The sequence below is a fragment of the Periplaneta americana genome, chromosome 13, assembly GCF_040183065.1.
Source record: "Periplaneta americana isolate PAMFEO1 chromosome 13, P.americana_PAMFEO1_priV1, whole genome shotgun sequence".
In the NCBI taxonomy this organism is placed as follows: Eukaryota; Metazoa; Arthropoda; class Insecta; order Blattodea; family Blattidae; genus Periplaneta; species Periplaneta americana.
In genome coordinates, this window is record NC_091129.1 from 10,701,703 (window position 1) to 10,728,813 (window position 27,111).

Genomic DNA, 27,111 nt, shown 5'->3' on the forward strand with positions numbered 1-27,111 from the left:
CTGTTCAACAGTTATTTGCTTTTGTCTTTTAGATGTGCCATGTTCACCTACTACCGCTATTTGTGCTCTTGTCTAAAATTCTTTAAAAAACAAAACACAAACAATATCATAAGCAAAATGCAAGCACTAACTAAAAACGCTGTCAACAGTTCTAGACGAAACGTTTAAAATTAGAGGGACAGAATATCTGTACAAAAATCACAGAATATATTCAGATCACTTTTGATTCGGATTTCAGTAACCATCATTTGAAAGATTAGGGGTAAATAAAAATAGAGTGTAATAAATTGGGGTTTTAAATCAGTCGCAGGACTGTTAATGTTTAATACTTTGCTTTTAGTAACAGGCTGAAGATCACAGTTATTTCTTCACTGAATTTAACAGCTCCTTCTTCCGAAAATATGAGTCAAAATCAAAGCACAATGAAAGAACCGTGAAGGTCCTAAAGAAACATATTAGATCTTGCATCGAGGAGGCTATGGGTTTTCTGATATAAGATAGAAACGACAGACGATACTCCTCCATCATGTAATTAGATAGTGCATTAGCAATGACATATTCCCTGTGTCAACTGAAACAGTTACGTACTAAAACGCATAAATCTACTTTACATTGTTCATACAAAAAACAATTTCGTTATAGTTTCTCCGTAAAAAAAATTGAAATTCTTTAATTTTTTTTAACCAAGTAGTGTGCCTTGGGATGCGTAATATAAAAATGTGAATTGATGATTTTGTGAAGAAAGTGGACTCAAGTTTTTTCATAACAAGTGATTCAGGTAGTTATTCGGTTAAATAATTTGCCTAGTCTTATACTTTAAAGGCATCATTCATACTTCACTGAATTAAGTTCATTTTTTACGATGCAAGAAATCTCAAAAGATAAAAAATGGCTCAAGTGGAAATGACAGCTCTGAACACAGCAAGTTCAAATGCCCATTTAATTAAAATTGTTCAAGATGATGAATTCATTAGTCACAAGTGTGCCTAAAAAGAAGGAAATGGGGAAACGACATTCCAGTTACGACAAAAGTTTTTCCGCAACTTTTTCAAGGCTAAAGATTTTTAAGAAGAAAATTATGTTTACCAACAGTTAGATCTCTCAAAAATTGACTTCGTGAATTTGGTATAGACTCCGGTATAAATCGCACTATTTTACAATTAATTAGCCTATAAAAAACAAAATCCGATATTCTACCATTTAATTGAATGAAAAGGTTGTAACTATTATTGTTGAAGATGAAAATGTCTTTGATGGAAAATATAACTTATAATGCTAAAACAGTCACTTTTAGGGGTTCATTGAATTAGGTATAGATAGGCCTAATCAACAAACTTCAATTGACGTAAAAATTTCAGAAGTACCATTTGCAAATCAAGCAATGGTTTCCATTATTCGAGGAATGTACAACATTTTAAAGCAAACTATAAGTTATTTTCTATCAAAAGATACTATGTCTGCAGAGATTTTAAAATCACGTCTGCTTGACGTAAAAGATAAAATACAAGATAGGCCTACAGGCTTCATCCCTAAAGCAGCGACTGTGCTAGTATTTTTACTGGCAAATATTTCAATGTGCCAATAAATTGTTGCATCAAAAATAAGATGGATAACCATTAGCTAAGAAACGAAATATGCAACGCATGAAAGTTTCTAAAGTCATGCACAACTAAATCATAACTACATTTGAAAATTCGAGAATTGTCTCATTTCGTTTCTATTCCAATAACTTTGTAACTTCTTATTAATTAAAAATGTTGTGAACCTTGTGACTCTAATCTAATTAATTCTATTGATTTGCATTTTCTTATTGACATCAAATGCACACCTCTCCCTTTTTCCTCAAGTAACCCAGTACGCCGCAAGGAGTGTGTAAACAATCCAAGCCGCTAGATAGCAGCACAGTCACTTTTCGTCGCCGCTTGCAATGTTAAACAGGCAAGCTTTCCAGTATTATTGGTTTGGTTTGACCTATCAGTGGAAGGCGAAATAACGTATTCAGAAAGTCGCCATGTCGTCTCACATTGTTCGATTTTCAACTACAGCCAAGCCCTAATGATTCACTTGTACTGTGTGTGACTCTGAATTCAGTTCTTCCTGTTATAAACACACATTACACTTATTAATATACGATCCTTAATACATTTGACTGCCGTAGCACGGAATCTGACTTCCGGACGATAAGTCGATTATCAGCCGGGAAAATGCAGCCTACAACGGATTATGGATTATGAAACCTACCCTACAGTAGATGTTGTAAGTGTCGTCCTTCCGCTCCTACACAAGCTTGATATCGTGAGAATATGTTGTTACTCACTCGTCTAAGCTCACCAACTGCAATTCTTATTATTTCATTGCTCAGTGCTATCCTGAAGTTTCTCTAATGTGTGCGGATTCATGCGAAAATCTTAGTCTTTCAAACTACCACATTAATAAATTAAGAAAAGAAGAAATAGAAAAACAAAATAAAAATAAATAAAAAAAATGTAGGAAGAAAGCGACAAAAAAAAAGAGAAGAAGAAAATAGAGAAATCAGGAAATCTAGAAAAAATACTGATTAGAGGTGATTGATGAAACCAAACTGAAGTGAAAGTTCACATGTGGTTTAGTTATAAATATTTTTGTCTCTGTTTCTGAAATAAATTACTGTTACGGGTGTTCTGAATCACCCTGTATAGACTACTGTAAACAGTCGGTTTAATGACACTTTTTGTTTGATGCTACTGGCTGGCTGGCTTTACGAGGGCCCCTACCACGCCGTAGCGGAGAAGTGAGAAATATGTTCCCAAATTGAAGCAGCAGGAATCCGCCATTTGTTAGGTAGAAAACGCGCGGGATTTCGAAACCGCTATTTGAATACGTGTTGTATTGCGTATCCGAAAGCTAAATGTTTTTGTTTAAAGGAACAATACTGCCTTTGCGATACCTTTAATACCGTGTCTCTACTGTCAGCAGAGTTGCTAGGTTTTCTGCGAGGGAAGTCGGGATATCAGAAGCTGACCTAAGACATTAGACTTGTCAACAATTTAGCCTATCATAAGATTTATAGCAGTTTTCTGCACAGTGTTCACGTGCTTTTTAATGCCTAATAGGCCTATTCGCCTCCGTGAGAAACACTGAAATACGAAGGATACACAGTACAGTGAACACTACAATAATTTTTTCTTTTACTAACCGCGAATAGCCTATGTTTTAACAATTTGCTAATAAATTAATTTTGGAACCGGTACTGCAACAGTTTCACTATCTGACGATGAATCCATGTTTAATCATAGTTCACTAAACTACAAAACGCAGCAATTGTATGTCTCTGTTATTAGTGTAAAGTACGATATCAAAACGCTATCTTTCTTGCCGGTCAACGCACTTGAAATACACAATGTTTACTAATTGCGAGAACAGCGACTAGGGACCGGAACTGAATGATCAACAATGCGGTAGAACTAGAAGAAGTATTATTTTGTGAGTTTAGTTGCCTTACGACAATTAGCTGGGCTACCTCATAGACTTCCTAAATATCCGCGGATTATCTCTATGTTTACAATGATACCATTTGAGTCAATATATAAATAAAATATCGGATAATGGGAAATACAGACTAATTTGCTTAAAATAATATGTTCAAGGCTAATATCTGTAAAATAGGGATTTTTGTCAATCCCGGCTCCCTTTAATCGGGACTCGACCAGGAAATTGGGAGAATCCCGCCTAAATTGGGATACCCGACAACCCTGGCTGTCAGACATAGGTACTGTGTTCAGACTTACATCATTTTCATAGGAACTCTGAATGTGAACATTCATAACCACGGTTAATAAAAGAATTAATATGTTAACTTTTTAATTCAATCTGTAGGTTAAACTCCTGCATGAAGTAAAAAAGTAGTAGCAGCAGTAGCAGGAATAGTAGTAGTAATAATAGCAGCAATAGCATAAGAAAATGTTTCACTAATCCGTAACTAAGACAGGAATTACTTTCAGTCAGTTACATTAAAAAATATATTTTTATAATTTATGCAGTTTCTGTATGTTTAAGTTCGGTGAATAATTTTATTAGTCATGTATGCACTGAGACAACAGCTGTTTGAAGAAAATGAATGATATAGAGTGAGTGAAGGACAATAACAATGTATAATAACGTAGTTTGAAAGGCAATTACTATCTTCGAAATGAGTCGAACACACTGAATGATTCAATGTAGAGTAGAAATTCTCTCTGCGGATTGCACCTATTCACTTTCGGTTAAGGGAATCTTTACTCTGAGGAAACTTGAAGCATAAAGAGTCACATGGCAAGTACAATAGTTTATCTTCTGTAACATAATATGGAGAAAAAATCGTCGTAGAAATTAAGGATTATCTAACCAGTGAAATATAGCATTCCTTCCTTCTTTATCTTTACATCCGTGTGCATTGCTGCAATTAAAAGCAGCACTTGAAAGAACCATACTTATTCAGCTCTACCAAGCAAATGGCCGCTCGTCGACTGTTCAATTTGGGAGCATAACACTAGCGCTAGTGAGCGGTCTGGCGGTTATTTAGTAAGTCTATGGTCTCATGTTGAGTGCTGACGTCGCCACTATTGTATACAAGATATCGTAGGCGATTACGGAGTGGGGAGTGGGGCGGGAATTCAAACATTCGTGGAGGGGATGACGCACTCTACTAGTTCGTGGAATCAACACCGGTCAATTTACAAGGTACGGTTACTACTTCCCCCAAGACTTCAGTCCAGTCTATTGTTACTACTGCAGATGATAGATGAAATGAAAGGGAAGTGGAAAGTGTTGATGGGATGATAGAAGGGAACTGGAGTAGTCGAAAAAAAAATACTTTGTAGCATCTTCTTTATTACCACAAATTCCATCATACCAGGCCAGGGATCGGAACCAGTCCGCCTGAGTGGAAGACCAGCGCGTTAGCTCTTGAGTTACTGTTTGATTCTGCAGTTTTAAATCCCACTTCGTGGCGTCCAAATGATCTTGAACGTTATTCTATAGTGACGATTAAATTTTCCGTTTGTGTCAAAAGTTCATGTGAAGTGAAAGGAACAGGTGAAACAAATACAATCCAAATAGGTAGGCCTACTCTTCCCGTAAATATCTCATAGCTGCTGCGAAAGTTTTGTCTCATCCACTGCCTTAAGTGAAAGGGGTTTTAGCAGCACGAATTGAACATTAACGGACATGACATCATCTGAAAACTCAAGACCTTGAAAGTTGCATTTTATTAATATGAAGAGATCACCACAGTCTTCGTTCAAAGCGGAAAAAATATACCACAGAGTGAATTAGATCTAAACGTCCCAGTGACACAGAAAACCTTACAGGAAAACCAACTATCCCGGAAGAGATACGCCATCCATCTTATTTATATACAGTATGTTACTTATTACATGAAGTTTTATTACATTTTTAAATTATTGGTGTTAATTTTGCATGCAATTTATCAAATATGAGTACGATATAATCCAAATTAATGTTATTTGGCTCTTTAAAGCTTTTTTTTTTCCGTCGCTATGGTTCAGTGCACTTTCCAATCAAGCGGTCCTTGATAGGGCCTTATCTTGTACTACACTGTGATGTCTTCACAGTGGCTCTGCATCGTGCTGACCACAGGTTAGGGAGCTTCACCGTGTGAGAGTGTCTATTGTTGTTCTAAAGAAAGTTCGGAATATCCTGATGTTAGGGAGCTTAAGAAGAAGCTATTTTATTAACAGATCAGAAAATACATGTTTAATAATGATTATACATCCTGAATGCACACTTTCAACACTTTCATCACTAGGCCCCGGATTTTTATGTAATATGAAAGTGCGAAATATGTACATAAAAATGTAGTAAATATCGGGGAAATATGTAATAAAATATGTAGTATTAATAAAATATGTAATTTAAAATCACTATTTATTAATGTATTAAATTCACAAAAATGTCGTCACAATTTAACTGGTCAGTTCAATTGGGAGGATGCAGCGTGGAATGTGACTTGCTATTTCCACCTCATTGTATAGTTTGCAAATACAACTTGTCTCTGCCACAATTATGCCTTTTTTCCTTGTGCCTTAAGATTTCCTAGAAAAGTATTTTTCTGTGACACACATAATGGCATTTTAATTTACCTGACACCGACCCAAACCCCTCGCTAATAGCCTACTTTACGCTGGTGAACACTGACACCCTTCTCGTAATTGCACATTTGTGCGCAATTCTCATATTATTATTAATAGCCCACTTTCAATTTGTAACATAGTTAAATGACCGGCGCACCTGACCATCCCAGATTCTGAGGAAGCATTAGGGCAAATGTATAGAGTTGAGGCACTCCGAACTACTGTGTTTTACAGACAAAGAGTTGGAATTCATAGTTTTTTTTTATTTATTTTTTTTATTCATAAAAGAACTATTCTCTTAAGCCAGATTTAGAAATTGAAGTATTTTCTAAAGTTGTGAACAAAACATAACGACGTCAGTTCCGGGCCCTCCCTCTTTACTAGTATCGTATACTATAGTGAGAACAAAAAGCGGCCCTCCAGTCGGAGTAATGGGAGAGGGGCGTTAAGACATATGTCCAAGGATATATGAAAGAAAAATTCAATAATTTACTCTGAAAAATAAAAAGAATTTAATAAAAAAATTAAAAACTCAATAATTGCCTACATTGTTACATTCTTTACATAATATGTAAAATATGTAATAATAATAATAATAATAATAATAATAATTTATTATTATATTACTAAGAATATGTAGAAATATGTGAAATGGAACTCAACTATAACCATATCAGGACCACAAATCGCCATCATTTGTCATTTTCAATAATCTACAAGTAAAGGGATGCAATATGTAATTACATAAGAATCCGGTCTCTATTCATCACTTACGATATTTTGTTATAGACAGTAGTTGGTAATTTACAATTTATCTTGGAATGGAATTTACGGAGGGGACCATAGCCCAGCAATGCGACCTGTGAAGATCTATTGCGTTAACCCTCTAGTGGCGCATTCCCAAACCCACACCGGTTGACCACACGAAGGTTCTCTGTGTGCCCAGGTTTCGAGTAGGCAACCCGAATCGTCCCTAGGCCTCCTCCGTGCATCGCCAGCCGGCGTTCGGGGAATGCTGCGGAATGATGACGAAATGGAGAAATGGTGACGGAATGATGTAAATGCCTAATTTGTGGAAAAACGGGAGAACCCCGAGAAAATCCTAACTGTGACCTTGTCCGCCACAAGTATCACTATGGATTTTTCAAATGAAAAATCCCAGATCTGATCGGGACTCGAACCCGGGCCGCCTGCGTGACAGCCACCTCAGAGCGTTACAATTTACCTTAGTTCAGCGTTTCTCAAACTATGGTCCACGGACCACTTGTGGTCCTCGAGATCTGCCCTTGTGGTCCTTAATAAAAGACAAGAAAAAATAAAATTCGAACGAATTGAGTATCACACTGTTAGCTTAAAATCTCAGAGTTTGTAAATGACACATGGCAATCGAATTTCATCTTTTCTCCTAGTACAGACATTTTATGAAATTTATTATCCTATCCGTCTATCGACTTCCCACTCTACTCTCAGCAACAAAAGAGGGATTTAAAGCACTATGAACGTGGTGTTTCTGGACATTTTTCCCTGCACATCTGGCGCCGCGCCTGTAACCCAGCCAGGGACCATCCGAATTCGTAACAGAGGACCAAAGTACCGAATCTTATTTCAAAATATAAGTATACTGGCATTAAAATATGCTACGAAAATAATAAATTTGCTTTCGAAGGGAGCAAGAGTAAGGTGGTCCGCGGAACTGTTCTGACTTAAAAAAGTGGTCCCCACTTCAAAAAACGTTTGAGAAACGCTGCCTTAGTTGACTAGTTTCGGCTTCGTTGTTATCTATCTTCAGAACTAGTTGCTTGTTTCCAGTTTCTTCTGAAGTTGCTTTGATGGTGGATGTGTTCGGTAACGTGGAGTTAAATAGGGTGTGGGTTCTGAAATTTAATTGTGTATTGAGGATATGTTGTGGGTATGTTTAGTGTGTTTATATGTCACGCATACAGCATATACAGGCACAGATACATGGACGACATTCTAATACTATACAAAGGAAACAAAGTACAGAATGAAAATTTACTCTAGTACATAAAATACACCCACAATTACACTTAGGCCTACATTAGAAATTTTGGGAACACATTCATAAATTTCTTAGACATCACAATAACAAAATTAGATAACAAACATTCATTCAAAATTTATAGAAAACCAACAACCACAGTTATATACATATCATATATACATACACAACACATTCTATCACTCAACACAACACAAACATGTCGTATTACGATCAATGGTACACATATTAATCAATATACCAATGAACGAGCAAGACTACAATGAAGAAATACACACCATTACATGCACAGAACAAAAGAATGGATACAATCCCAACATAATGGACACCTTCGTAAAAAGACAAAACATAATCACAAGAAGCAAAGAAACATAACTCAAACACACAAGAACACAAAAAATATATCACGTAAAGGCACACACAAGATCGCATTTTCATTCAGGAAATTAAATTACACCACATTGCATACAGAACACTTCAAATACAAAACATCTCAACACACAAATAAGACACAAAAAAAAAACAAATAGGCCTACAACTTAACAGGAGTATGCAAATTACATACAATAGTTGTAAAGAGTTCTACAGCAGATAAACTGGGAGATCATATCAAATACGTTACAACAAATATATCACAGACATAATCAAATCACACAATATCTTCACATACGCAGAATACATCACGAACACCAACCACAACTGTAGCAACATAGAAACAGACATGGAAATCCTACACATTCAACCGACCACAACATATCCTAAATACACAAATCAATTTCAGAACATACACCCTTTGACTACACACTACCGAACATAAACGCACCCATCACCGAAAAAACTCGGAAGAACCGAATATAAGCAACGACCTCACTGGTTCTGAATATGACTAACAATGAAGACGAAACTAGTAAACTAAGGTAAATTAGCAACTTAGTTTCACATTAACACAGGAAAGTTGTTTCTATAACAAATCTTAGGTGATAAAAGTGTGCATCTATTTCAGTAAAGTTAACCTACGTATATCTTTGTTCGATGACTGATTCTGAAACTGTGGTCCTCAGCCCTATGTGGGGTTAAAGAGGAGTTCATTTGGAGCCGCGACTTTCATATTTTCCGTCTTCTTCACTCTCCGTATATGATCCATATATCTTAATGTCATCTGATATCTTCTTCTTCTCCGAATCTTTTCTTCCGTTCTCCATTCTTTCCAGTGTATCCTTCAGTAGGCAGTTTCTTCTAGCCAGTGACCCAACCAGTTTCTTTTCCTCTTCCTGATCAGTTTCAGCATCATTCTTTCTTCACCCACTCTTACCAACACAGCTTCGTTTCTTATTCTGTCTGTCCATTTCACACGCTCCATTCTTCTCCATATCCACATTTCAAATGTTTATGTTAATTTCTCTTCACTTCTTCGTAATGTTCATGTTTCTGCCCCATACAATACTCCACTGCACACTAAGTACTTTACTAGTCTCTTCCTTAGTTGTTTTTCCAGAGGTCCGCAGATGATGTTTTTTTTTTTTATTAAAAGCTTCATTTGCCATTGCTAACCCTCCTTTTGACTTCTGGCAGCAGCTCATGTTACTGCTTATAGTACACCCCTGGTATTTGAAGCTGTCCACTTGTTTCACTGCCTCATTTAGAATTAATACGTTTACCTTCTTTATTTTTCTTTCGATAATTAACCATGGTCTTCATATTTGCATTTATCTTCATCCCATTCTATATATTATTTAATGTACCGAAGTACATATGATATTTCCATTCAGATATTCTGCGTCATCATATGATGAAAGAGTAATGGAACGGAGAAAAATAAGCGCTCTGTTCCACTACTCTTTCATCGTATGATGACGCGGAATATCTGCATGGAAATATCATATGTACTTCGGTACATTAAATAATATATATGATATGCGTAAATCACTTGTGATTTAAGACGGCGCTTATTCCGTCGGATCCCGGCCAACTAGTCACTCATAATGAGTGCACCTCAGCACATGTGTGGACTTCAGTCCTACGTTCATAGACATCTATGACGTAGTGCAGAGGGCTGCCACTAGAGGGAACCCAAGAGTTGGAACTTAATCTGAGACGATTCTGTCCGACGCCGGGGTGGGTATCCGGTGTGGCTTAGTGGATAAAGCATCAGCACGTAGAGCTGAAAACCCGGGTTCAAATCCGGAGAGAATTTTCAGCTCCAGTAGCTTGCCCCTTAGTATCGTCTCCTATTCTGCTAACAACGCCATATCATCAGCAAATCTTACGCACTTTATTCTTTTTACCTTCTACTATCACCCCTCCCATAATCTGAAAACAGTTCTCCATTAAAGTGTCCAAGTAGATGTTGAACAGGGTAGGTGATAAAGAGCGTAATAATAATAATAATAATAATAATAATAATAATAATAATAATAATAATATAATGATAATAATAACATTTAAAATGTATATGAAATGTATTTGCGTTAAATGAAAACAATCCAATTATTTTCTTTTTAAAAGTATATTACGGTATCTATGAAGTTCCCCCTCTCCCCTCCCCCCTCCCCCCTCCCCTTGCCAAAGGATGGCAACATGTTTTCGTTACAACAGAATGAAAGAGAGGAGCAGAATTAATTTGCTTGTTTTTCGTTCATTATTTGAATACGAGTATTTACTTCCATTATAGAATGCATGGTTTATTAACTTTTAACTTACAAGGGCAGGAAGCCGTGCAGAAGTAATGCATGGAAAGGAAAGGTTTCATCATCAAAAGGGTTGAGAAACACTGTATTAGGGAATCCAGCCATAGAAAATAAACCTTCCCTTACTCTTATTACTTCATTTCTTAATTCAGTATTTATTATATACAGGGTGATTCACGAGGAGTTATCTACACTTACGGAGCATATCCCCGAATACATTTCGAATAAATATGTCATATAAACATGGGTCCTCTTCTCAATATTTTCAAAGTTACACTAATTTGAAGTTGTTGAAGTCAATCTGTTAATTATTTATTTTCCTTAGGTTTTCCATCGTTTCTTAAAGTTGCATTCTTTACTGGATAGTGTTTTATCGAGTCATTTGATCCTCTCCTAATATTTATTCATACGTCAGTTATCTCCAGTTCCTGAAATTAATTGTTTTTGTTTCATACGAAATAAATAACGGACATAATAAGAAGGTGCTTGTTTTCAAGTGATATACTCGATAACACAAACTTTTAGACCAGAATTGTCGTCGTTTTGGAAGAAAAGAAGCTTAAAACATAATGATAGAAATTTAAAAACTTATATAATATATGTATAAATAATAAAAATTGCCAAATGGACTGAGTGATTTTTGAGATCACATTCTTCAATTAGAAAATAGGTTTGCATATATTCCGATTTCTCAACTTGTACGTACAGGTATATTAAGGGTATATGTACGTGAACGACCACAAATATTATCAGAAAATGTAGGCTTTCAATTTCTTCAATTTTAAAAGGAAATGAACTCACAATTGGACAAAAATTACAAGGTACCACAACAAGACTTATTAGAACTTAAATATCTGATGAAAGTATGAAAAGGTTATTAATAATATTTTTTTTATAAATCACTTTTTGTGATTAAATTTTCCAAAATTTGAAAATTTTTACACATATTATTTCAAAACTCCACAACCATTAGAGATAGAATTCTGATATTTTATACACTGATTTAACATGCATTTGTGCAAAAGGTAGACTATAATAATGCCCATTTCTTTGAAAATATAAAAAATAGGTCACAAAACATTGTCAGTTTTAATATACTCGTATTTTATGTAGGACAAATAAAAAATTAATTGTATTAAAATAAACAACTCTAAATGAGAGTAGTCTACTTTTCAGAAATAAGTGTTTATTAGATGCAGGAAAAATATTAAAGATGTCAGACCATAACAATGTTACGGTTACCAAATGATGTAACTGCAGAATAGTTTTTTTTTCATACTCTGATAAAACTGGTTTGAAAAATATTAATAGTAACCTTTTTTATACGTTTATCAGATATTTAAGTTCTGATAAGTCTTGTTGTGGTACCTTATAATTTTTGTCCAATTGTGAGTTCATTTTCTTATAAAATTTTAGAAATTTAGAGCCTGCATTTTCTGATAATATTTGTAGTCGTTCACGTACATATACCCTTAAAAGTTCTATTCTTAACTTTTCAACACGATACTCCAAACTATTTTCATATAACGAACCCATACCTTCACAAATTTTGCTGAAAGTACAAGTTTGCAACGCCCTTCCTTTGATGGAATTTACAACTTTGTATTGAACTATTACCGCAGCGCCACGGTGGTAATGGTTTGAAGTACTAGAAATGATGTTTACCTAAGATTTCGTGTAACTGTTGCACCATATACTTTGGGTGGTATGCACTGATTTTCAGTAAAATTATTATTATTTTCGATTTTACAAGGACTGATATTTTTCGAATGGGGTTTAGTACCGATACGGCGGGGGGGAGGAGGGGGAAAAATAAAGTCTCTCCTAAAAGTGGGTCGCGCCTTCAGAAAGTTTGGGAGCCACTGCCATAGAGCGTTCGGAGTTTAGAAAGTATCTTTGGGTACAGTGCTGTATTTTGATATTCTGCCGCAATGGGCAGTTTTTATTTTGTCCTCCTCTTTAATCTTTTAATTGCAATGCAGTCAACTGAATCATTACATAACCTACTTAGAAAATCCTAGCAGTTCTAAATCATGTGTAAACAGCTTCAAACAGAGGGTTTCTGCTCTTGGAAGAATTGAAAAATTTACAGTCGTGCAGCATAACTTAAAAATGTTTTTAATGACAATGAAAAATGTTTAAAATAACAGTTCACTGTTATTTTTGATAATTTAACGTATGTTTTACAACGTTGTACTTATGGAGGCGGGTATAAAATATAATTAATTGGCAAAGGATTGTTGTTCCTTGCCGTCTATTGTGTCTGTATGATTTGAATCAACAACATTACCACTGGAGTAAGAAGCAGTGGACAAAGAGTTATCACTAGGTTGTAGGGTCGTGCTTTTCGACTCGAATTTCTTAGAACATAATTAATTTAGAAATCTTCTCACTATTCGTGAGCTGCCACGAGGGACAAAGAGTACTTAACCATATAAATGTTTACAAGTTCAGTGAACCATTGATTTTGTTTTGACAATGAAACTCCTACAAGTACATAGCTGCAAATACATTTTAAGATTAGTGGAAATATACCTAGTTTTAGAGAGGTAAGTCTTACAAAAAAGTAAAGAATGCTAATGAACTTAGTTTTATTTCGAATATAGGTGATACTTCAGGAGAGTAATTGATCCTTTCAATGCAGCTAAAGTTACGATCGGAATAATAGATGTAGGTATTCCAAGCCTCATAAACACATCTTTCATAAGAGAGTAGCGGTACCTCTTGCTTCAACCAGAAGTCCAATTACTTCAAGCTCTTCTAGCTGGTACTTTTGGAGGTAATATGGAATGGTAGGATTGCAGATATTCTTTTTTTCCTTATCCACTTCTGCTGGCTGTTCCTCATTCGTTTCGAAACGTACAGTGGGATAAATTATGAATCCAGATCTTGTAGATTCCTTGAAAGCTATTATATCTATGCGCCGTGTACTACCAGTGACTGAGAGACTATGTAGTTTTGGAATTTGTTTCATTAATTCATTGTTCCGAACAGCCCTTTCATTTGATTATTTTTTGGACTGCGCACCACTTACCTTAACTCTACAGTTACTCATTCTTCATTAATCAACTAATCATTAGGCCTATATCACACACCATCTGACCAACCTATAGTCGGACCATCGAATCTGTGCCCCTTCAGCGCTGCCCTCGTTCTTGGAAAAGTTAACGCCTCTACTCACTCCATTCCACCAGCTTTCCTCCCACCACGTCAAACTGCAGGCCACGAACCTTGCCGAATAGCGGTGTTGCCAAACTTCCGCCAAACAATGTCATGTCTCTTGCATATTGCTTATTAATAATGTGAGGTTAATTATTACTTATTCATAATTTAATTTAAGTAGGTCTAATGACGCTGATTGACTTCTACGATTATTCGGAGATAATTATATGATTACAGTGGATATTTGTTGGTTAAATGGAATTTACATGAAGGGAATTTGTTTCATTTCTAAAAAGAAATGTTTTCGTCATAAATACTTTTTCTTCGCCTTATTATCTTATTTTGTTAGATTTGGAACGTGATCTTGAAGGCGTAATAAAATTATAAAATTGTAGGAATGAATGAACACATAGTCATGTACCCTCTTTCTTTCTCATCCGGGCTAAGGGCCGGCTATGGCGAAGTTAATACATACTACCATCTTATTTACATATTTACATACTATATAACATAACATGCTGATAATGTGCAGGAGTTCTAATTTATTCTTATGAAAATAATTTACATATTTACAAAAGACCAAGACTTGTATTATGCATGAAATTACAGAGGGCATATCCCGGACATATCTGAATCTGAGCCACTACTATTGCTGCTGATGCTGTCTTCACCCAAGTTGATAACAAATCTAGCTACTTCCTCTTCTATTAATCCGTAACGTTTCTTTGCCACCTTGGAAATTTAATTCTTTCCTCGCAACCTTCAATAATTTCTTCAAAGTCGGAACTTCTTTCTGCATGGTATAAAATTCTTGTATCTTTCTTCTTAAAATATATCGGTCCATATCATCTACAAGAATTAAAGGTTCCCTTGGTCTGTTCCTCCCCGGTGACTCTAGCTTTTCATCTCCTGCACAGACTCCCTCTCGCCTGATTTTCTTTATTAGGCGCTCTGACCCGCCTTTATAAATTACACAAAAATGTTGTATTATATCAGTATTAGTTAAGTAAGTAATTTTAATACGTAATCAATTGAAATAAAATAAGCCTCATCTGTGATCGCAGCTGCTCTTATCGTTGCCTGATTTATAGGAAACAGATATTGACCTGTTTGTTTCTCTTCATCGAAAAATGCTATTACGTACTTGCTTAATAATATTTCTTTCGCCACTCCGTGCTACAGTATTCATGTTGAGTTGACAACACTGGACTGCAAGTGCAAATAAACTGAAGAAGGTTCAAAATTGTGAGTAGTGGGGGAGAGAAAGGGAGAGAGATAGAAAAGAGAGAGATAGGAATGCAGGGAGGGAAATGAATTACCGAGGCTGAGAAGGAATTAGGGTTCAGTTCGCATATCTTACGGGGGCACAGATCCGATGGTCCCACTATACTAGATCATCACTCCGCATATTATGCAACTGCAAAGAAATAAAAAAGTGAGAACTGTTCAGTTTTAAAAATAAGTAGGACGTTTTGGTTCACAATATTGTTTGATCGGATACGCTATAGTAAGCCTTAAAAGTGCAACTGTTAGTCTGTCAAAACATTTCCATTATATTCTCAGAATATTAAATGTCTTTATTGACGTTTAAATTTTTAGCATAATTCCGTACAGATACATCACTGACTGTTTCATGAATGCTACATGTTTACTGTTGTTTTGAGAATGAGAATGACACCTTGCGCTGTTTCACAGGTGAATTATTGGTAATCGTTCTTTCTTGTATAATACCAAAGTATTCTTTTATTCGAATTGGGTTACCTGGTTGAGGTTTTTTCCGAGGTTTTCCCTCAACCCAATATGAGCAAATGCTGGGTAACTTTCGGTGCTGGACCCCGGACTCATTTCACCGGCATTATCACCTTCATCTCATTCAGACGCTAAATAACCTAAGATATTGATAAAGCGTCGTAAAATAACCTACTAAAAAAAATTATTCGAATTGGGCTTGTTCGAATATCGCATAATTATATTTTCTCGGGAAGAATTAATGACAAAAATTTTAAGTACCGGTTTTTAAACTGTTTGTTTTCCTCGCTCACAACGAAATTCAGGAATGTTTCACTGGCCCTTCGGACAAAAAATACCGCTCCCTAAATTCTGCCGCCCAGGAGCAACAGCCCTGATCTGCCCATCGGTAAATATGTGCCTGCACATGAGATACATGAAAAACTTTTTGACGTTGGTAATATTGCTGTGAAATTTTAGAATCATAGACAATTTGTTCACTTTGATAATATGAAATAGAAAAGCTGTAACATTTTTCTCCACAAAAAGACTAATGGTGAGTTGCAAGAACGCATTTATTCCTTCGTTAGCCGCTAACGGACCAATAAGTTCGAAAGACGCGTTGCAAGAAACATCTTCAGTGTTATTGGTCTGTTAAAGGATTCACTAACTTAGAGATCTGATTTCCCTCCTATAATGATATTTAATCCTCCGTTAGACAGCCATCTTACGTACATTTTGTGTATTGTCGAGTAGTTTATATATTTTGATTCATCGTAATGTTACCTGTGTGAGATTCAGGCATGCGATATTTTGTATAATAGGCCTATATACACGATATTATAATAATACTGCATATCGATGGCTATAAAGTAATACCTCATATCTGAACATTTGCAGGTAAATAAAAAAAAAAACTTTTCGAAATTATTTTCCCAAAATAGACAAACTTCTTGTATACGTTTCTGCTTTGCAAGATCTTCTATTCGAGAACAAAATATTAGTATACTGTCCACTTTTGTGAACACAATAATGTGGTTAATCTATATAATAATAATGTAGTTAAACTAAATTACAATTTTTGTAGATATGAGGTATCTCTTCTTAGCCATGGATATACGATAATTTGATTACTTATTTATTTATTCATTAATTCTTCGAATAGCGAAATCATTTATTTCTTTATTACAGACTCTAGTTCATCGTCTGACGACGAGGTTATGTGTTCTGTAGTCTGTCTTTTTATTTTCCATAAAATCAATACACTCGTGCGCTAGTTCTAATAACAAATAGGCATATTTATCTTTCTCACTGAAACTTCTGTTCCTGATTTCTTTCTGGTTCGTATTAGTCTGTATTTATTGCAAATTTTGACAACAATAAAAGCAATGTCTCACATCAGTCTAGCAGCCAATGTTTACTTTTTATTCACTCACGTCCTACGTCACTTGCGAAATCCAAAGATGCTTGGTTAACGATCCAATAACTAGTGACCCGTTAAATTCCTCTTCTGCAACCCGACAATCCACTAACTTTAAAGATTTTTTTAGTAGGTTATTTTACGACGCTTTATCAACATGTAGGTCATTTAGCGTCTGAATGAGATGAAAGTGATAATGCCGGTGAAATGAGTCCGGGGTCCAACACCGAAATTTACCTAGCATTTGCTCATATTGGGTTGAGGGAAAACCCCGGAAAAAACCTCAACCAGGTAACTTGTCCCGACCGGGAATCGAACCCGGGCCACCTGGTTTCGCGGCTAGACGTGCTAACCGTTACTCTACAGGTGTGAACAACTTTAAAGTCTACTGACTAATGGAGGAATACATTACTTATAGGTATCGTTTTCTTGCAACCCAGCATAAGTCTGTAAAGTACTGAAGATTAACATAACTACTATGAGTCACACTGAGAGGTTTGCAAACTGATATGCATAGAAATAAATTGGTTCGCTTTCGGCTTTATCGCTTCTCAGTATATCCCCCTTACATCTTATGCAATTGTCTTTTCATTGAAACCGGTCGTCAAAGCACTGCACCCACTTTTCTAGAGACACTTCTGATACCATTTCGCTGAGGGCCTCAATCGCTGCTTCAGCCGTGTTAAGAAGCAATCCGCGCATTTTCATATGGATGACTGGGAACAAGAAGAAGTCGCATTGTTCCAGATCAGGACTGTAGGAAGGATGAGTCATTAATTTCACACTTGAAGAGATCAAAAGTTAATTTCGGCAATGTGGGACGATGTATTGTCAAGGTAAAGGATGATACGGCTTCGAGGTCGTTCTGTATGCATTTTTTCCAAGACTGTTGGTAAATAAATTTAATTGTGGTGTAGAACTCGGCATTGACGGTACAACCTTCCAGTGGAATTGAGATGGCAGAACCAGAGCAACCAACTTCTTGTCAGTGCTTCGGGCTCTTTAACTTTTGCCTTATCATCGCCTGGGAAGATATATTGTGCCGTTTGCCGTTTATCTTCTGGCTCATAATATAAATTCTTGTTTCGTTGCCTGCCATGATGTGAAAAATGTAATTCGACCGGCCTCGATTGAATTTTTAACCATATCCACGCTTCAATCAACACGTGTTTGTTTCTCAGCTTCTATCAAATTATGTGGAATCCACTGAGCATACAGCTTCCTCTCAACTAGATGATTAAGAAGAATCTTTTGCATTACCTATCCCCAGAGATACCCAATCTCTTTTATCACTTGACGCACATTTCTGTCTTTGGTCTCTGTAGCAGATCAACCATTGCGAAAATCGTCGCTGATGTAAGTACTTCCACTTTTGAATTTCGCTAAGCAATAATGCACAGTCTTGCTGAAGGTGCTGCAAAATCATTTTGAAGTTGTTGGATGCATTTTTTTTCGTTAATGACAATTTACAAACATAAAAAGTCATAGCCCGAAAGTCTTGTCGACTTAAATTCAATAATTTGATAGAATGTTAACTTGAAACATACAGTATGTACCAGCTAAACTAGGAAATATTTTTTTGATTTTTGAACAGCAGTTTTCTTGAAAACAGAATTGCATATATTATCGAACGAAAGACAATCTAGTTTAATGCTATACCTACCAGTTTGCAGACACTTTTAGTGTGATCCTCGTACGTATGATACTTACTTACTTACAAATGGCTTTTAAGGAACCCGAAGGTTCATTGCCGCCCTCACATAAGCCCGCCAGCGGTCCCTATCCTGTGCAAGATTAATCCAGTCTCTATCATCATACCCCACCTCCCTCAGATCCATTTTAATATTATCCTCCCATCTGCGTCTCGGCCTCCCTAAAGGTCTTTTTCCCTCCGGTCTCCCAACTAACACTCTATATGCATTTCTGAATTCGCCCATACGTGCTACATGCCCTGCCCATCTCAAACGTCTGGATTTAATGTTCCTAATTATGTCAGGTGAAGAATACAATGCGTGCAGTCCTGTGTTGTGTAACTTTCTCCATTCTCCTGTAACTTCATCCCGCTTAGCCCCAAATATTTTCCTTAGCACCTTATTCTCAAACACCCTGAACCTATGTTCCTCTCTCAGAGTGAGAGTCCAAGTTTCACAACCATACAGAAGAACCGGTAATATAACTGTTTTATAAATTCTAACTTTCAGATTTTTCGACAGCAGACTGGATGATAAGAGCTTCTCAACCGAATAATAGCAGGCATTTCCCATATTTATTCTGCGTTTAATTTCCTCCCGAGTGTCATTTATATTTGTTACTGTTGCTCCAAGATATTTGAATTTTTCCACCTCTTCGAAGGATAAATCTGCAATTTTTATATTTCCATTTCGTACAATATTCTGGTCACGAGACATAATCATATACTTTGTCTTTTCGGGATTTACTTCCAAACCGATCGCTCTACTTGCTTCAAGTAAAATTTCCGTGTTTTCCATAATCGTTTGTGTATTTTCTCCTAACATATTCACGTCATCCGCATAGACAAGAAGCTGATGTAACCCGTTCAATTCCAAACCCTGCCTGTTATCCTGAACTTTCCTAATGGCATATTCTAGAGCGAAGTTAAAAAGTAAAGGTGATAGTGCATCTCCTTGCTTTAGCCCGCAGTGAATTGGAAAAGCATCAGATAGAAACTGACCTATACGGACTCTGCTGTATGTTTCACTGAGACACATTTTAATTAATCGAACTAGTTTCTTGGGAATACCAAATTCAATAAGAATATCATATAATACTTCCCTCTTAACCGAGTCATAAGCCTTTTTGAAATCTATGAATAACTGATGTACTCGTACGTATGATAATCTTGAGAATATAGTTTCTATTCTAAATCGTTTGAGAACCTGGAACATGTGTAAACTGTTTCTTTTTGTATTCTGCAGACAAGAATTAGGCAACCAGGAACAGTCCCGAGGTTCAGAACTGGTCGAACCATCTTTGCTCGGGTCTTCGAACTGCTCTTCTCTTTTCGGGTTTGTAATCAAAAGATTTCTTACGAAATCTTGCATCATCCGTTCGTGTTGGTTCTGTCTGTCAGTGTCTTGTTTGTGCTGTATATGATCCCTTGCTTAATATATCCGTGTGGATTATAGAACTTCAACTGTTTGTATGTCTTCCTATAAAATTGTAAGATAGTGTTCTGAAAGCGTTCTATAAATAAGATTAAGAGTTACGAAACTTCATAGATTCTCTGTTCTATATGTTCCTTAATATGTGTACATCAATGTCACAGTATTTAACCCATTGCTTCTTATAATTAATGTCATCTGTTATTATGTTCTTGTTAATGTCTCACCAGAAATAGTTCGTGGAATTTAAATGTAAAACGTGTTACATCAATATACTCAATTATTTGTGTCAATGGTTGATGTCATGTTGGATTTAGAAACTTTATTTGTCACTTTTCGGTGTATTGAAGGCTTATTAAATTTTCGTAAATACAGGACATCATTTTATTTTTACTCAAATTTTTATTGTACCTGAGTTTTTTAATGTACTTCACTCTCACCTCTTCTACTAATGAAGTTCAACCGTCCTCCACACAGATCCAAGACCGCATATACAGTCATAGTAACCTTGCGGTCATAGTAAACAGTACGTTCCAAAAATATGTTCGCGTTTTCCAGTGATGAAAGAGCTTTCAATATTGAATCATTTTCGCACAGGTACTGTCGTCCATTTGCCTACGTCGCATCCCGGTTTCCCCCACCTGCTTCTATTCGCATCTCTGTAAAGGCTAGTGGCTGGGTTGTCTTAGCTCTTTTCTGAGAACATTAATTTCTGTTAGGAATTGGACTTCAACGTAATATTATACAACTGTTTAAAATAACTTAAATAAAAGGGCCTCGTTAAGTAATTAACTGTCACATGATTTCCCCCTTTCTACGACCCTGCAACATAAACACTTGGACGGACAGTAGATAGCATGTCTGAGTAATTTTATCTTTTCGGATCGGGGAGAAGTGAAGATTGAATTTACAGTACGTAAGGTACTCTTTTACTGAGTAGGTACAGAATTATTTCAACATGAGTTACTGGTACGAAGGATGAAACTGATAATAATTGGAATTACGTACAATAGTCTATAGTGCGATAATATGCACATTAGAACTGAAGCCTGTATCGAAATGAACGACCATTTTCAAAAATGAAGAGTCCACTGCAAGAATGATGAATGTCATTTGGAATACATTTTGCAGGAGAAGCAATTGAAAGTTTGAAATTCTTAGCGCTCAAAGCTTAACTGTGATTTTCCGATCATTACTGCACAAAAACTATCAATGTTAATGCTATGTAACTCTCTATGCACATTCTATATGTCTTAAGCTATGAATTGACAGTCTTGGTTCATTTTCGACAAAAACGTGACATCCATCATTCTTGCAGTGGCCTCTTCAAATATGTTTAAATATCCATATTATGAATACATTTCAATTGAACTTAATTCTCTATATTCTACGCTAATGTGTTGTAGACGGTATAATATATGTCCACATGGACAGATCAGTTCGTGAGTAAAAACATTCATTGTTAATCCTGTACTGTATTTTGATTAAACAAAACCTAATGAAAATTATCAAACTCAAAATCTCGATATTTCCTAGTTTACGTAAATGGATGAATTACTTTTCTTCCCTCCTATACCTAGTAAAGTGATTTGTTTGTATTTTACGCCAGTATCATCGAATTCCAGTGGTGGAAGAGGGTAGCAACCGTTGATCCAAAGGTATAGCCAGGTTAATATAATAATAATAATAATAAATAATAATAATTTATTTAACTTGGCAGAGTTAAGGCCATACGGCCTTCTCTAACACTCTCTAGAAATGTTATTAAAAATAAAATGATGTGCCTGTATATATTTATTTTATTTATTAGTTGTGCTTCTCTGACTGAGGTTCTAACTCAGGCCTGCACAAACAGCGCTCAACGAGCGCGCGCGCTCTAGTGGAGTGCAGTGTGTAGGCCTATTCTCAGTAACTGTTTCACGTTGCTTACCTATTGCTACAGTACAGTATGGAGGAATCTAAAAGACGGAACATAACATTTAACGATTTACAGCTCGAACTTATTGATCTTCAATGTGACCTAAGGGCTAAAGATCGTTCGAATAATACTACTAGCCTGGTTGAGTTTTACAAGACTAAACATTAGCAATAATATCCACGACTACACAGGCTGGCTGCGAAAATGATTGCTATGTTTGGCTCAACATTTATATTTGTGAGCAACTGTTTTCTATGATCAACTTTAATAAAGGCAGACATCGAACATCTGTAACCATGTTTCATTACGATCAGTAGGCTACTGTTCCTTTCAGCTGCCAACAGCATAAAACCTCGTTTTGATGTAGTGATAAATAAAAATATAATAAAATGATATTGTACATTTAAGTAGCTATAGAATTTTTATTACTTCTGTAAAAATAAATATTTCTTTATTAATTAATAATAGTCCAAGATAGTTCTGCAAACACTGAACGGGAATTCATTTCATAAGCACTCGTAATGGTACTTCCTTTTGTGTATAATTTGTACGAAATCCTCCCCTTTTTCCAGTCCACCCCTATACAGAGCGCAGCTAATATCTATATTCCGCTCTTGAGCTGTGAGCCGGCTCGGAGAGCGCAAACCTTGTGCAGGCCTGTTCTAATTGATATGTACATCTATTATCAGCCAGTAAGTACATCTCACTTGGCGATTTGTGTACACGTAGCTAATCGGCGATGTATGCAATAGACGGGAAAATAAAATAGCCACACTACTCAATTTATCTCTTGGTTTATTTGCCTCATAAGCGATGCTATGTTGGTAGTATGTTTATTTTGTACAGTATAGTAGAGTTTCTCGTTTTGTCAGTCACTAGCTAGTTTCAGACCCGTGGTAATTTAACAAAAACGTTTGTTTTGGTCTCTTCTATCATCCCTAGAAGTTTGGGTATTGAATTTAGCTACATCCTCTATTTCTGTTCCAATATTAAAGTGGGCCTTTTTATAATATTGCTTTCTCATGAAATTATGGCGAAAGTAAAGAAATATGTCAATGAATTACTAATGGTGGAGATTAGCATATACTTACTGACTTACCTATGGCTTTTAGAGAACTCGGAGCTTCATTGCCGCCCTCACAAAAGGCCGCCATCAGTTCCTTTCCTGAGCAAGATTAATTCAGTCTCTACCATCATATCCCACCTCCTTCAAATCCATTTTAATATTATCCTCACATCTATGTATCGGCCTCCCCAAAGGTATTTTTCCCTCCGGCCTCCCAACTAACACTCTATATGCATTTCCGGATTCGCCCATTCGTGCTACATGCCCTGCCCTCTCAAACGTCTGGATTTAATGTTCCTAATTATGTTAGGTGAAGAATACAAAGCGTGCAGTTCTGTGTTGTGTAACTTTCTCCATTCTCCTGTAACTTCATCCCTCTTAGCCCCAAATATTTTCCTAAGAACCTTATTCTCAAACACAACCTCTGTTCCTCTCTCAAAGTGAGAGTCCAAGTTTCACAACCATACAGAACAACCGGTAATATAATCTAACTTTTAGCTTTCTTGAGAGCAGACTGGATGATAAAAGCTTCTCAATCGAATAATAACAGGCATTTCCCATATTTGTTCTGCGTTTAATTTTCTTCCGAGTGTCATTTATATTTGTTACTGTTGCTCCAAAATATTTGAATTTTTCCATCACTTCGAAGGATAAATCTTCAATTTTTATATTTCCATTTCGTACAACGTTCTGGTCACGAGATGTAGGCTAATCATATACTTTGTCTTTTCGGGATTTACTTCCAAACCTATCTCTTTACTTGCTTCAAGTAAAATTCCCGTGTTTTCCCTAATCGTTTGTGGACTTTCTCCTAACATATTCACATCTTCCAAAATGCCTTACATTAATGTCGTAACAATTGAATATGAACATCGTTGGTTAATGTCAGGGAAATATAAATTGTGTTGTTTTTCCTGTATTTATGATTAACGGCACGTACACGCTATGTGAAACACATGCAACATGTCCTTAGTAGAGACTTAATCGATATTACATAACACATTTAACTTCAAACCTGTGGCGCTAAGTTAAAACCGTGTTAATACCGGATAATTACTTCATCGCTTTTTCCGAATAATGAAATTTGCTGACGCTTGCGGAAAGATAATTACAAACCGACTCAGATTCATTCCTCCATTATGCACGATTACATCTAATACTGCTTAAATTTCAGTTAAAATGATTAATTTTGTGCTCTTAAAGTCGTTAGAATTACACTCAATGGAACAAAACAGATGCTTCTAACTTTAAAAAGCTACAGAGAATTTGAGGAAATTCCTATGATAGCGTGTAAAGTCTATACAGGAATTAGGATAAGTAATTACATTATGTACGACTTAACTGTATAATTCTGCAGTGCCTGGGAGAAGTGATACATCATCACTGCACAGTGAACTGAATTAAAAAAAAAATGTAAATAATTTTTTTTAAATCGTAAAAATATTTTTTTCATATAGCAGAAGGACAGTGTTTTACACATACTAATTTTCATTATTGTACAAGATACAGTAATGGAGGAAAAAATGTTGAATATTTAGAAAATTTTACTGCTGTAAGCTGTACCTAACCTTTTAATACACAATTCATTTTTATTTAAAATATATCACCCTTTTCTACAACGAAGAGGATGAGGTAAGTCGTTTTCGTTTTCGTAAATGTTTGTTATAATCTACAGCAGTGATGTCAAAGCAAGCGCATTTTTCTGACATTGACGTCGTGCGCGGGCAGCAAGCGCTAAGTATGGAAAGAGGAAGGGTTGTGTATATGAATAAGCATCCTGTTGGATTAAGAAAACAGTGGTGCACAAACTTCAAACGGAACGTGAAATTTTATGTCGTTATTTTTACATGGCTTCTTTCTGTTTAATATTATTTATATTGTCTGTAAAACGAAAGTACTAACATTGATTTCTTAATATTGCACTTGTGTTTTAAATCTTAATAACATAATAGAGAGTTAAGAAGGAATATTCACTTAAATTCCATAGTAGTATAATATTATACTGTATTAAGTGGATGAAACACATCATTCACAAAGAAAGTGATATTCCAAAGAAAGAGATTGAGTATGACATGATAAGTTGGAATTTATATTGATGGTATCTTTAGCCTTACAAAAGTAATCAATAAACTAATCAAAACAATATTATAGTACAAAGCAAAGTTACCAAGGTCCTGTATCTGTTTTAAGTGTAACTAATATTACATAACAAAACTCTTATCGTATTATGCTTTTAAGGTGATATTGGTGAGCAACTTCCTATCATCAGAATATTAAATTATTTTCTCGAAATGTGCTGAAGCTATAGAGCTGACATTTTTACAACACATGGGCACGTATCTTTTGCTTATGATGTAACAGTAGTTGCTTTGTTAATTCATTTCCTTACAAACAATTTCCATGCGAATATTTTCAAAATTTTCAATACACTATCTTCAGTAATACGTATATACGGTATATTAGATTTACGAAAATATTCTGTAAGGCTACTAAATAAATAGGCCTATATCTGAAAATTTCACTTTTCTAGTAAAATTGTGAGAAAACATTTCTTTTGAATTAAAAAAAATCAAACTTATGAAAAATGAGCATTAAAATTAAAACTTACATTCTTATAATGCACTTATACTTCTCAGGCAAATCTAAAAATTAACATGGATACAGTTTTAATAAGTTCTCTTCCCTTTATCTATCTTGAATCAGTGCTGGCCATCCCTGAATATAGCTCCACCAAGCGGCATATACCACCTCTTTCGTCTGTCTCTTTGCTTTCCGCTGTAAAGCGCTCAGGCTCTCCTGGGCTCTAAAGCGCGCGCTTGCTCCTATGGGCATCAATTGACATGCCTGATCTACAGAATTAGTTTTAGTCACGTAACTATACGGAGTAATATTTTGATTCAAGCATAGCAGAGCTCAGTAGAAGTCCCTGTACTACCCTGAGTTGATGTAAACAGCACGATTTGTGTAACACGCGACATGGTTAACTTCATAAGTTCGGTGTCCCAACTTCCATCCCTACTTATTATAGGTCTTGAGCAGAGATCTGTTGCCCCATTTCGCATGACTTTCTGTAGAAATTACCTCGTGGATATTAAAGAGGAACAAAAGTTGTGCAGTACAAAACTGTGCACAGACAGTCGGTCTATCAGAGAGCATTTTCAGGCACAAGAGATATTGGAAACTTATATTTCCATAAAAGATTTGAAAATTGATTTTACAGTGAAATAAAAGAACAGATTTCCACTCCAGTTCAGTCGTGCACGGAACATGCGACGCACAGAATGAGTGGTGTGGACACTTGAAACTCCAATACGAAGAGTTCGGCTTTAATATAAAATTTGTGACGTCGTTGAAACCTCTGCGGTGGTTCAGTGGTCAGCCTTCAGCCTACCACGCCGGTGATCAGGATTCTTCTTTTTCTTCGTCCTCTTTCTTGGCCTCGGATTCAGTTTACTGACCCCATGTAGCCAGCTATTTCTCTAATATAAAACTACATTCTGTAGAATAAGTAGTACCGAAGTACCGCACTCACAGGTGACTGTTTTAAAAACGCAAATGGCCATGGGTGGGAAACCCGTGCTCTCAAAGTGTCAACACAACCTCAGAGCAGGTAGAACGGACTCTGTACTAGCTGTACTGTCTGTGTGCGGTTCTTTCAAGACACAAGTTCGATCGCGTCTGCAGTAAGTGGCGGCTCGTTTTAAGTGAAAAACAATATAATCCTCAGATCATTTCCCTTTAGTTACGAGTAAAAAGAGACTTTTTTTTATTAAGAAGAGAGGTAAAGCTTGTATTCTATTACACTTTCTTACGCATGACATTTTATGTTACAAATAAACAGTGAAGATTTTAATAAAGAAATACTGTATGCATCTGCT

General features: G+C 35.9%; 1 protein-coding gene across 4 annotated transcripts in view; it reads left to right on the forward strand.

Moving 5' to 3' along the window:
• Positions 1 to 27,111, forward strand: part of LOC138711741 (calmodulin-like) — a 454,283-nt gene that overhangs the window by 365,783 nt on the left and 61,389 nt on the right. For 2 of the 4 annotated variants that reach the window (XM_069842907.1, XM_069842909.1), the window contains exon 2: positions 20,064 to 20,153. The exons of the other annotated variants lie outside the window; for them this stretch is intronic. In XM_069842907.1, coding sequence (XP_069699008.1) covers positions 20,064 to 20,153 — 90 coding nt within the window. The remainder of the gene's footprint in view (positions 1 to 20,063; positions 20,154 to 27,111) is intronic. 4 annotated transcript variants of the gene reach the window in all.